We start from the raw sequence: 13,874 nt of genomic DNA, 5'->3' as shown, positions 1-13,874 counted from the left end.
GTTCTCAGAGAACATATATTTTTTTCGTGGTTAGATGATTCGGCATCTATTTCTAGCATATAGGAGTCCACTTTTGCTGATCATCCCTCTTATTTTTGTATATATAGATATACATATATATATAGTAATGAAGGAAATATAACAAAGTTAACAATCAAATATGTATTCTTTATTCCAACATAAGACCTTGGGAAAGGTTCTTCTCAAAATATTAACAGGATTATCATTGAAAAGAACAGTTAGTTAGAAATTGTCGATACTATCATGTCCGGCACATTACATATATATATTATATATGCCTGCAGAGGCTTCCCTATAAAACAGGGTTAGAGGACAATCAGAAGAATCGTTTCACAGGTGAAATGTTTTGTTTACATTTTACGAAGATCATGTGCTCTAATATTTTGGTTCCAGTGTGTGTGTGTGTGTATATTTATAGTATATATTGTTTGTTATCAGTTCACTGATAATTTCAGTTGAACTCTATGAGAGATTTACTCAGTGGGACCTGGATCTTAATGCTGTCCATCAAGGATTTTTTCATTCATGGAAAAATACTTAGTGGAAGTAAGAAAGGAGAGGCTGCCTTTATTCTGCACATCAGTCTCTGTCCCAGTGAGACAACCCTTCCTTTTAGTATGAGTAGACGACAGTTTCTTGTTATCCCAGCATTTGCACTGACTTGCCAGTGCCACTGGACTGGCTCCTGTGCAGGTGGCATGTAAAATACACCATTTTGAGCGTGGCTGTTGCCAGTACCGCCTGACTGGCCTTCATGCCGGTGGCACGTAAAAGCACCCACTACACTCTCGGAGTGGTTGGCGTTAGGAAGGGCATCCAGCTGTAGAAACTCTGCCAAATCAGATTGGAGCCTGGTGTAGCCATCTGGTTCACCAGTCCTCAGTCAAATCGTCCAACCCATGCTAGCATGGAAAGCGGACGTTAAACGACGACGATGATGATGATGATGATAAACAAATCACAAAGGCAGAGCTTCAATAATGTTGGCATCATCCTACTATCACCAGTATTCAGCCATGGACAACTTTATGTTGCATTTAGTAGAAGTCATCAGCATCATCATCATCATCGTTTAACGTCCGCTTTCCATGCTAGCATGGGTTGGACGATTTGACTGAGGACTGGTGAAACCGGATGGCAACACCAGGCTCCAATCTAATTTGGCAGAGTTTCTACAGCTGGATGCCCTTCCTAACGCCAACCACTCAGAGAGTGTAGTGGGTGCTTTTACGTGTCACCCGCACGAAGGCCAGTCAGGCGGTACTGGCAACGGCCACGCTCATCTCGCTCGAGAAACCTCATGTGTCACCCGCACAAGAGCCAGTCCAGGGGCACCAGCAACGATCTCGCTCGAAAATCCTACAACAACCCCACACAAAAGCCAGTTCAGGGGCACTGGCAACGATCTCGCTCGAAAAACCTCATGTGTCGCCCGCACAAGAGCCAGCCCAGGGGCACCGGCAACGATCTCGCTCGAAGAAATTTCATGTGTCACCAGCACAAGAGCCAGTCCAGGGGCACTGGCAACGATCTCGCTCGAAACATTTCATGTGTCAGCAGTAACAATATTAAAATGTTAGTAAAGAACCATCCAAAACAAGGTGAACTCATTGGTGGTAGGGTTTTCACTAGAAACGTGGTGTTGAAGCAATTGCTAAGATAAAGGTTGTAATATTTTAATTTTATTTTCTGTATCATTTTCATGTCATCATTTCTGATGGCATTAGTGTTATAAGAATATTTAAACCATTTTCAGGTAATGTTACTAAATGCAGATGTTTAGGAGTGGGTTTTATCTTTCATTACAGGCTGGGAATTTCCACCTGATTGAGTGAGTCATAAAACATAAATTGATAATATAAATAGAACATTTTGCATTCAACAAAGCAGAAGCTAAGTTGTGAATACTGATTTCATTGGGTAGGTTTAGCAGGTAGTGGTGAACACATTTTTGTATTGAATTAGCTTTTGACTGAATATGCAGAAATCTGAAAGTTTTTATTTTTGTTTTTCTATTTATGTTACCTGAATGTAGTTGACAAAAATTTATATGATTGTTCATTAAGGTAAAGAAAAGGTTTTTAAAATGATTTTCCATCAGTTTTTCTATTAGAGAAAAGTTGTACAAGTTGAATAATTTTGTAAATGAAGACGTTGAAATGTGATATATATATATACACACACACACACCGGGTGTATCAGCAAAATTGTCCAAATTTTAGATTCAGCGACAAATCTTTGTAGCTCAGGAATGTTCAAAGACAACTTAATGGAATTATCTGAGGATTTTCCAATGCTATTGGGCTCTACTTTGAGCAACAAAAGATGTTGATCACTCCAAGCTCTCCAAAAGAATCGTGGTGAAGTTGATCATGGATGAAAATGATATTTTCATGAATAACCATAGCTCAGGATTGAGAGTTCATAAAGGACTGGAATAGTTATTAGTGATCTTGTTGGTGTTTCTCTCATCTCTTGCTCAGGATATTTAGAAAGAATCTGGGTCTTTTACATCTTTCAAAACCTGAACATAACAAATTTCTGTCAGTCCCTCAACCTTCTCAAAGATAATCAATAGCATCTTACCATTAGAGGCCACACAGGCAAAAATCACCATTATAGCAGGGCTTTTGCACATGAAAATGATATTTTTGACTCTCTCATGAGGATCTGGAGACAGAACATGGCTGTTGCGTCTGTTTGTGTGCACATCCTCATCATAATCGTTCGTTTAATGTTCACTTTTCATGCTGGCATAGGTTGGATGATTTAACTGAGGACTGGCAAACCAGATGGCTGCATCAGGCTCCAATCTGATCTGGCAGAGTTTCTACAGATGGATGCTCTTCCTGATGCCAATCACTCTGAGAGTGTAGTGGGTGCTTTTACATGCCACCGGCACAAGGGTCAGTCAGGCGGTACTGGCAACAGCCACACTCAAATGGTGTTTTTTATGTGCCACCTACACAGGAGCCAGTCCAGCGGCACTGGCAATGACCTCGCTCGAATGTTTTTTCACGTGCTGCCGGCACAAGTGCCAGTAAGGCGACGCTGGTAACGATCACGCTTGAATGGTGCTTTTTACGTTCCGCTGGAACGGAAGTCAGTCAGCTGCTCAGGTAACGATCATGCTCGGATGGTGCTCTTAGCACTCCACTAGCACGGATGCCGGTCATCGAGTTTGATTTCGATTTCACTTGCGTCAACAGATCTTCACAAGCAGAGTTTAGTGTCCAATGAAGGAAATGATCTTCACTCTCTCCAACCTTCTAACCTTTTGTCCTTGAGTAACAAGGTGCCTCACAGGTCTCAGTATGATTTCATTTTCAAGTCTTCTGTCACTGTTCTTTGACGTCTGGAATGAGGACCTGTAGCAACAGCATCATCTCAAGTGTAGGAGCAATATCCTATTGTGGGTCTCACTTGACCTTGGTAGTGTCAGTAGAAGGATGTGCTTTTGCCAGGAGAAATCTTTGGTGATGGTGAGGTTTATCATTTGGAATAATTTTGAGAGCTCTAGTTGCATGTTGCTAATGTTTAAGGGAAATGTTGCGTAATGTTGTTTTGTTGATATGAGTTTTTTTTGCTGTTGAAAGAGACTAGATTTGCACATTCATATTGGAGGATGCTTTCAAGTTCTCTGTTCATGGAAACTGTTAGTTTGGCATGTGGTGTCTAAGTTTTGTGTGGATGATGCATTATTGGGGGAGGTTAGGGAAGAATGGAGGGTAGTAACATCTGCATAAAGAGTAGGATTTGTCAGACATGACAGCAATTAAGTCATTGAAGTATTGAAGGAAGAGTGAGAGTGGTGGGAGGAAAAGCAAAGCTTGGGACACATCAGAGATGGTAGAATAGATCAGAAAGACCTCTTTCAGTACACTGCAATGATATTATCCGACAGGAAGCTTTTGATCCCAGAGATAACTGGTGGGGCCCATAGGCAGAATGTTTCAATAGGAGACGTGCATGCTAAATATGGTTGAAATCTTTGCTGATGTTGATGATGATATTGCTAATAAGTTGCTTTTGTCAAATTTCTCTTGGGTGAGATCTAATGGTGAGTGACAAAGCAGAGCAGGTCCCCTGTAGATATGTCTTTACAGAATCTGAACTGTTGGTCAATGTATTGGCTGTCTCCATTACTTTTGCAGTATAGTGAGTGATAAGATGATAGTAGGTTTAGAGGAGTTGCCTCTCTTGGGAATGATATACACTATAAGTGTGTTTTGAAAGAAGAAGGGATTGAAGAGATTAATGAGTATTGGGGCTAGTTTTGAGGCACAATGCTTAAGGGTAAAGAAAGGGACATTGAGAGTTGATGGCCTGTAGGTTTGAAACAACTGGAAGTACTTTCGCATTTGGTATGTGTGTAAGATGTGAACCTGAGGGTGAGTGGAGAAAATAGATTTGGAGATTTACAAATGTGCAATGTGGAGATGGATGCAAAGCAGGCAGCCAAAGTGGAAATTTTCTCTGCCAGGAACTGCTTATAGAACCATTGTTGTTGAGAAGTGGAATATTAATGTGGGAAGGTGATGGAGATTCTTTTGGCAAGGGACTAAAATGATTGACTAGCAGTTTGGGAGGTAGGATAACTAGAGGACTGTGTGATGGATGGGAATATTCTTCATAGATTGGGTAGTGGTCATGTAAGAGTTGTAGTGCTGGATAAACGATGAATTTCTTCAAATGTTGTAGGTCTTGTTTTTTTTCTGTGGCTGTGAGTACTTAGGGAACTGTTTGGAACATTTAAGTTTTTGTTGCATATGTGATGTAGCCAACTGACATAAGTCCCAAGTGGGGTGGAGTATTGTTTATATCTAGATGCATATTGGGTAGATGTATTGAGATAATAGTCAAAAGACCTGATAGATGCTAAGACAGTTGTGGTGTAGAGATGAGGTTTGGAGGAAAGAAAGTGATCAAGGGTGTTTATAATGTATGTCTGTCAGTCTGGGATGTGTGTAGGGGATGTGGTAAACTGAGAATTGCAAAAAGAATTGTTTTGTGCATCAGTGGTATAGATATGAAATGTGCATAAGAGCAAAGTGGAATTGTGAGCATTGAAGTGATGGGGGAGGCTGTCTTGAAAGCGGGGAAATGAGATATATCCTCACTGCAGTCAGTGTTGCTGGTGGTTCGAGGGTGCTGAATTATGAAGTAAATAATGAGCTTTATGTTGTGGTCTACAAAGCTACTGTGCTTTTGTCATATACAATTATAACGTTTCTAAATATATTTTGAAAATCTATAGGGGGGGGGGGTCTTTATTAGATGTTTTGCTAAATCTTCATCGCTGATATTTTTTGATGCTTGCTTACTGGTTGATTTGAAAATTAGCTACCACTTTGCTTTATGTTATTTTGGATCATCAGATTACTTTCATTTGTTTTCATCACATATCTTTGCTGCCAGCTGAATCTCTTTTGCTGCAAGCAGTGATTGATACCTTTAATTTTCAACTTTATTAACACTTGTCTGAACTTAGTTTCCTATTTATGTTGTGTTCTCAGCATTTAAATATAATTTTTATTATGAAGGCTATCACTAATCTTTGAGCTTTGAGTCTTAGCCTGGATTCTGTGTTGAAATGGCACATCAGAAGTGATATTGAAATGCATCTGCTTCAGATCAACCAGACTTTGGTAATAATAGCTTTCCATTTAGTTGAATATTGGACACATACATTTAATGAGTATACATTTAGGTTGTTGTGCAAGTAAACCACATGGTTAAAGCACAAGAATCATTCTGCAGAATATTCATAAAACATCATCATCTTCATTTAACGTCTGCTTTCCATACTGACATGGGTTAGATGGCTTGACTGGAACTGGTAAGCCAGAGAACTACACCTGGTTCCAGTCTGAATTTGGTTTGGTTTCTATGACTGGATGCCCTTCCTAATGCCAACCACTCCGAGAGTGTTGCGAGTATCTTTTATGTGTCACTGGCATAAATATATCCATATATAAATTTATTTATAGACCTATTCACAAACATGCTGTCTCAGTATTTTAGTTAGTTAATTCCTGATGCAACAAATGTACTAATAAACAAATGGCTTTTTGTAAGGAGCCGTAAACCTTGTCTTTCTGAACTGGATGAAGTGAATACTGTTTGAGCCAGTAATGACTGACAAAAGTAATCGAACTGTGATTCACTCTGATCAGCAGAGTAAAGTATGTCATTTTCAAACTATATGTTCATTAAACAATGCACATGTAAATTTACAAACTTAACCAGACATTCTCTCTTAAAACTTTAGTTAATATAAATTGATTTGTTTGGTATCTGTAAAAATTTAGCACTTGTCTTTTGAGAAAAAAAAATTGAAATATACTAAGGAAATAATATCTGTAGTTTTAGTGATTCATTTCCTACTTGCATGTTAATTCGTTGCAAATGTGTGATAAATTATATTGTAGTTTATGAAAATTGGAGATTCTAGTAATATAGATTTTGGTCTTGTTTTTGTTTTAAAATGTGTGTGTGTGTACACCCACACTTCTGTTTGTATGTCTGTATATAGTATTTCATTATATATAAATTTGGCTGAATCAATAAGTGTTTATTTAAACTAGTACATCTGTTACCTATATTACATGATTGTAGGCAATGTAGATATGAGGAGATTGAAATTAAATTAATTTTGCTTGGTTTTGATTTGTAGAATCTTTCTTTAATGTGATTTAATTTCATTTTTATAAAAATTATTGAGAATTTCACTCTTTAGATTTACAGTTCAATAATGTGAAATAGTGTAATCATACTTCTTTCAATCAATAGTTTTGAGAGCTAAGTAAGAAAAACCATATATATTGTATCTTTTGTATTACTGGTGTGTTTTATATGGCATTTCTCCATGTAAAAGGGATCATCTCTTTGTCACCAAAAATCCAAAGTACATTATGCAATAGAGTATTGTTCTCATATTTGAAGACTATATTTTTTTTATCACTATCATAGTAGTCTGAGCCATAGGAAAACCATCTGTCTTATTGAAATACTTTGTCTTCATTGAAAATCCTTAGGCCCTAGGCTATAGTTGTGTTTTGTTCTAGTATCCTTTCACTTGGACTACTTACCTGCTTTTTACAGTCTTTTCTGTTTTTTCTCTTCAATTTTTCTGCAACAGTAATTATATGAAGACTGTCGTTCTAATGATTACCATCTAGCAGAACTAATTACTTTTCTATTTCTTCATGCAACTTCATTGCTTGAAGCTCCATGATATACACGATATACTGTCTGAAATTGAGAAGGATCCCTACATTGCTGTGCACCAATTCTTCAAGATTTGTTCTTCAGGATTTCTTTTTTACAAGAAAAATTCCAGAACATAATATAATTTTTTTCAAGATTATCTTGGCAAAGTAGCCTTATCAGAATTCTTTTCAAAGAATGTTTAAAAATTAGTTAAATAGAAACAAGTTTCAGGAATTTTTAGTAATTTGGGTTATAGAATTGTTATAATATGCAAAGAAAGCTAATTTTTCTATTTCCCATTTTTGACAACCATTTTCCAATCTATATGAAAATGGAAGCAGGTTTCACTCTGCTTCTGCCAATACAGGTTCAGACAATACAGAAGAATGTATGAAATTGGTTTGTTTCCTTCTACTGTTAAAGTAGCTATCTTGTGATCTTTAAGTTTTCTTTGATATTTCTCTGTTCTCTTGGTATATTATCCAGTCATTTTTATAACTGGTTCTTTTGCAGGTTTGATGAAGGTTAGTCTTAGTTTCATCTATGTATTCTTAGTTGGTTAACTCCTCCATGCAGTTGGTTCCTTAACACACTTGCTTTCAACTAGTAATACTCTGTGTCATTCTTTTCTTGTACAAGCTAAAAGAAATATGTTTGCCAATGTATAAATAGAATTGAACGTTTCTGAATGTCATATTTTCTTGTCTATTAGTTTTGCTATTCGTTTAACTATGTTTCACATTTCCAACTACAACAGTTATTCTTTCATATTTTGACAAGGACTCTTCAAACTCTCTAGTGTCAACAACCATGAGAAAATGCACTCAGACACTCTGTAAAATGGTTGATGTTAGGAAGGGCATTGAGCCATAGAAGTAAGCCAATTGACATATTTCAGCACCTAGTGTTTGGGATCTGTAGTTCCCAATTGGGTGCAACTTGGACCATGACAACCTGTCCAGCCCATGCCAACATGAAAAATGGACATAAAATTATTGATGATGATTGTGACAGAAATTGATGTTTTTACATAGAAAGTTGTAAGGTAACTCATTCTGTTTAATGCATTCTTGCAGAATACATCTTAGCAAGTTGTTTCAGTTGACCTTTTGCTGGGATCTTTCCTTTTCTGATGTTTGTAATTTTGTCTTTTTATAATTTTTTAAAAACTTTGCTCAATGATCCTTGAGTAACATATAATTCAGTGTTTGTTTGATATTTTATATGAATTTCTTTTTTTTAAAAATTTTATTTTTTAGATCTAATTCTGTTTGAGTTCATTTTATACTTAACCTAAAACTGTGTTTTCTTAATTTATTATTTGCAGGCAAAAAATGTAGATTACTTCAAACATTATGTTACAGAGGATTTTAACACTTACCTAAATCGTAAAAGGAATGACAATTGTCATGGTAACCATGTTGAAATGCAAGCATTATGTGAATTATATAACAGACCAATTGAAGTATACCAATACAGCTTAGGTAAGCCAATCATCTTTGACGGGTACATCTGTGAGAGGCTTAGAAATTTGCTTTGCAATCATATAGTTCCAGTTTGATCCTACAGCTTGGGTTAATCTGAGGTTATGGTTAACCCAAGCTTTGTGAGTGAAATTGAGTAGAAGGAAACTGGTGAAAGATTGTTTAATGGGCTGTATTGGATGATCATGGCTTCTCCCTTTCCGTATTAATATTAACCTTTTTGAGACACATGGTATTTTGGTATGTGTAACTAAAAAGGCCATTTTTTCCTGTTGAGATAGGAATTGATGGGTGCATGTAGAAAACAAAGGATAAAGTGCCTAAAACTATTGATATGTAAAGCTATATTTATTATGAAAGCTTGTAAACAGTATAATACATCCATCACAATAAGAAAACCTAAAACAGCAAATAAATAAATAAAATAATAAGCATAAATGCTTCCTTGAGAAAAAAAAAAAATGTACAAGTAAATCTAAAACTACACTAAATCACACAGAAGTTTTTATGCAAAAATATTTAACAATGTATAACAGCTAGCTAGCACTTGTGTTCGAGGAAACATGGTCCATGAAGGCCTTTTTTTACACTTCTGACACATGATTCTAGACCTTTTTCATCTCCCAGGCATTCTCCTGTCATTACAGACACAACAGTCCTTTCCTTTGTTTTGAGAGTTCGTGACCAGACCATACCTCCAATCTCATCAGAGGGACCACTCCTCTGGTCCATGTTGACCTTGATCAAGGCCTCAACAACCAAAACAAAAACCCTGGCATGTCTATCTGATGTGTGCTTCTTGTAAATTATATACGAGTTCAGCAGCATTCTGGAGAGAATGTTGAAAGTTACTTTTTTCCAGTATTTTAGTGTCTTCCTCTTGTTTAGATAGCTGTCACCCTGGTCTATCCCCACCATGTACTTGTTGTAAGCAAGCACAGAAAAGGGCTTGTAAACATGTGCTGCAGCTCTATGCGTTTGGCCTCGTCTTCTCACTTACACCTGTGGACCCCCCCAGCTTTCTCTTTGGTAGAGAGCAACAGCACAGCATTTTTTGGGGGACTTCTTGCAGAATGCTGTAGTCAAGATTTTTCCCTGTCTGCAATTCAGACTCCACCTCATCATCACCGTTTAACATCCGTTTTCCATGCTAGTATAGGTTCGTCGATTTGACTGGGGTCTGGGAAGCCAGGAGGCTGCACCAGGCTTCAGTCTGATCTGACAGTGTTTCTACAGCTGGATGCCCTTCCTAACGCCAGCCACTACGTGAGTGTAGTGGGTGCTTTTTACATGCCTTTGGCACAGGGGTCAGAGGAGGCTGGCACGGTCACGATCGGTTGGTGCTTTTTACATGCCACCGGCGTGGGAGCCAGTTGAGGCAGCGCTGGCATCGATCACTTTCGGATGGTGCTTTTTACGTGCCACCAGCATGGGGATCACAACTACAATTTCCATTTGATTTTCATTTTGATGTTGATGTACTTGACTCAATAGGTCTCCTCAAGCACAGCAGGTCACCCTACACTCCAAGGTACTTTTGAATGGGCAGGGGCTGGTTATGCGAAACTGGTGTAGGATACAACCGGGAAATCACTTTATTTGCCGGGTCTTTACAGTGACAGCATATTTCCAGAGTTCTCAGTCTTTTGTCATTGCCTCTGTGAGGCCCAACATTTGAAGGTCATGCTTCACCACCTCATCCCATGTCTTCCTGAGTCTACCTCTACCCCGGATTCCTTCCACTATTTGGGAGTGGCACTTCTTCACACATCTCTCCTCATCCATCTGTAGTGCATGACCATACCAACGCAAACGTCTCCCTTGCACTCCACATCCAATGCTTCTTATGTCCAGCATTTCTCTCAGGGCGCTTACTCTCTGTTGTGTGTGCACACTGACATTACACATCCAGCGGATCATGCTAGCTTTATTTCTTTCGAGCCTACGCATGTCCTCAGCAGTCATGGCCCATGTTTCACTACTGTGAAGCATAACAGTTCGCACACATCCATCATACAATCTACTTTTCACTCTGAGCGAGAGGCCCTTTGTCACCAGTATGGGTAGAAGCTTTCTAAACTTTGCCCAGGTTATTCTAGTGGTAACACTCTCTGAGCATCGACCTCCACTACTAACTTGATCACCCAGGTAACGGAAGCTATCAACTACTTCTAGTTTTTCCCCCTGGAGTTCGATAGAATCTGTTTTCTGAGCATCTGTGGTGTTTATTGCCCCTGTGCACCCGCCGCACATGAAAGCTATCTTCCTTCGATGTTCCTGCACCTCTTATGTGTCTATAGATTATACTGGGTACATCTTATGGAGTTTTTACCTACACCTTTTCTATAGATCAAGCACCTTTTCTACACATGACACACACCTGACGGGGTGTGTGATGTGTCCGCCTTCCTACTTACTAGAACTTTGGTCTTTGCAACATTGACTCACTTGTATCAAACTCATTACTTGGTTCGTCAGAATTGCTCATCTTTGCAGTGGGTACTTTATAGGTAAAAACAAATAAAAACACACTAAACACTTTGGGCAAACATGGTGACTTTGTCGGTATTGCACAACAGGAAATACATCTACTGAAAGATGATCTCTGATTGGCTATTACACTTCAAAACCAACTATTCATTTGTTTCATTGGGCCAATGGATTGGCCTCAAAGTCCTTTCAGCTTGTATCACTTGGGCTGATCAATCGGCCTGCATGTTCCAAGAGGGTTAAATTAGTGGCTGAAAAGTTAATTTATGCTCCTCCTCCTCCTGCATAAGTTGTTAATAAAAAAAATAAACTGTTGAAGATGTTGCAGTAAGTTGCCAGATGCAGCTGTGCTTCCCAATTTGAATTATTATGCTTTATTTTATGAACAGTGAGTTAATATTCCAACTTCCCTTAATGTCGTAGTTTTGTCACTCATTGATGACAATTATCAATAATAGTTAACTGCACAGTTTAATTATTTTGTTGCTCTGTTTCTGTTGAAATACACTGCCTTTGTTAAATAACTTTATCATTAAGCTGGTGTTCAGAACATAAGTTTATATCAGATCCAGAGGTGGTCTTGGGCAGGTTGGTATCAAATGGGTTAAATATGTTTATGGCTTTAATATCATTTAAGGTCTTGTGTTCTTACTGTCTTACCATTAAAAAGAAACAAAACAAAAAACGTTCCACTTCCAAGACTTCAGCTGTTATATTTTGTTTCAACTCATTTGATTTGATTTGAGAACATTTTTGTTTTGGTTTCTCTGATAATATAAAAATGCTTGCTAATTTACATCACCCTACTGTAGAAATAAATGTTACATGTTTATTAATACAGCTTTTACTCTTGTCCTTTTTTTATGGCCATACTACCAGGTTCTTTTTCAGTGGAACAACTTTTAATTTGTCTAATTTATTTTAATAAATTTTTAAGAGTATTTTCCATTCAAATGAAGAATTTTTGGCTATTTCCTGTACTGACTTTTCTTTCTTCACATATTGTTATTTAGATCCTATCAACACATTTCATTCTTCTTATAAAACGGACAATGAACCAATAAGAATAAGTTATCATAGAAATGTTCATTATAATTCAGTTGTGGACCCATATAAAGCTACCATAGGTGTAGGACTTGGATTACCTGGTCTTCAACCTGGGGTAAGTATTCATTTTGATTTTCAGTGTTTTGCCTCTATTTACTTACTTTATCCTCACTTATTTTTTAACTCTATAAATTACTTTTGTATTTATAGTAATATATGTGTTTAAAGCATTAATTTTACTAAATATATTTCAGCTAATAAAAATATTGTTATTAAACTATTTTAGTTTTGAACTTATTCTTTTCGAGTATCTAAACTATTTAATCCTTTCTCCAAAGAAAGGGCGAACCTGAAATGTTATAACTTGCATCTACCCCACAACTTCCAAGATTATTATTGAGAATCGTAAACTTTATTAGCTGATATTTACCTATGCTGATTGCAATTAGCTTCCTTTTCATCAATTACAAAGCAAGTTTACTGTTGAGATATATAGTCAGAAATGTGCATTTCTGATTTTGGGATAACGTAAATTTAAAACTTTTAAAGCAGTTAAATAATATATTTACTATATTCAAATGAAAATGTTATAAGTTAAAAGGAAAGAATTTCTCATTTTTAAAAAATGATGCAACTTTTTAATGCCTCTATTATTTTAATGTTATTTATGTATTTGTTTTATCCTAGTTTTATCTCTTGTGATTAATTTTTCTCTGAATAGTGTTGGATAATCGTATTTTCATGTAATAAAATGAAAATAGAATGTATTTTAAATTGTAACTAGGACTTTAAGAAATTTGAAATGTTAGCAAAATTATTCCCCTAAGATAATTTATATTTTAGGTTTTAATAGTATTTACTTTTTTTAATGTTGTAGAGTTATTTAGATAAATTACTGTCAAAGCAAAATTGGTTTTACTTATTTGTGTTATTTCATTTTCTTTTTTGTTTTTATATTTCAGTTAGCTGAAAAGAATCTAATGCGAGATGCTGTAACACAATCAGAAGATTTTCATATTGAAAAAGTAAGTTGATATCAGCTTTTGGTATCATATATTGTATATCATGTAAAATTTTCTGTGATTTAATATTTGTATGTAAATAGAAACTTTATACTGTGTACTCAAACTTCATGTGCGCAAAAAGTGCATTCAGAGGAGTAGTTAGCAGAAATGACATTTCAACTATGCAGAAGCTTTTATTATTTAAAGTAATCCAATCAGCTGTGAAGGTTGTTATTACAAAAGCATATTATCTGAAGTAAAGATGAGGTCTTATAATTTCAAGAAACTGTTACATCTGTTGACAGCAAAGGCATTCTCTCTCTGACTGGAAGGCTGAATGTTTGATGCTATGTATGAAGTGCGCTTTTGTGCAGTGCTGCATGGTAGCAAGAAATGGGCATTGAATACAGATATATGCGAAGGCTGGGGTGAAAATGAGGTAAACATTTTCTACTGGATGTGTAATGTCAGCGTGCATAGATACATAAGTCAAAAGAGAAAATAAGCATTAAAGGAACTGAAAGGATATATTACAATAACATTAATAATAAGTCTTTACCGTAGACACCTTGTGAATCTTTAACATATACTCGCTGTATTCATTCATATATATATA

General features: G+C 36.6%; 1 protein-coding gene across 1 annotated transcript in view; it reads left to right on the top strand.

Annotated features, from left to right (window-relative positions):
• Positions 1-13,874, top strand: part of LOC106881643 (OTU domain-containing protein 5) — a 43,509-nt gene that overhangs the window by 21,015 nt on the left and 8,620 nt on the right. The window contains exons 4-6 of the mRNA XM_014932108.2: positions 8,561-8,717; positions 12,221-12,369; positions 13,217-13,279. Coding sequence (XP_014787594.1) covers positions 8,561-8,717; positions 12,221-12,369; positions 13,217-13,279 — 369 coding nt within the window. The remainder of the gene's footprint in view (positions 1-8,560; positions 8,718-12,220; positions 12,370-13,216; positions 13,280-13,874) is intronic.

Source organism: Octopus bimaculoides, chromosome 6, assembly GCF_001194135.2.
Source record: "Octopus bimaculoides isolate UCB-OBI-ISO-001 chromosome 6, ASM119413v2, whole genome shotgun sequence".
In the NCBI taxonomy this organism is placed as follows: Eukaryota; Metazoa; Mollusca; class Cephalopoda; order Octopoda; family Octopodidae; genus Octopus; species Octopus bimaculoides.
Note: the sequence above shows the minus strand (reverse complement) of the source record. Positions and strands in the feature narration are given on the sequence as shown.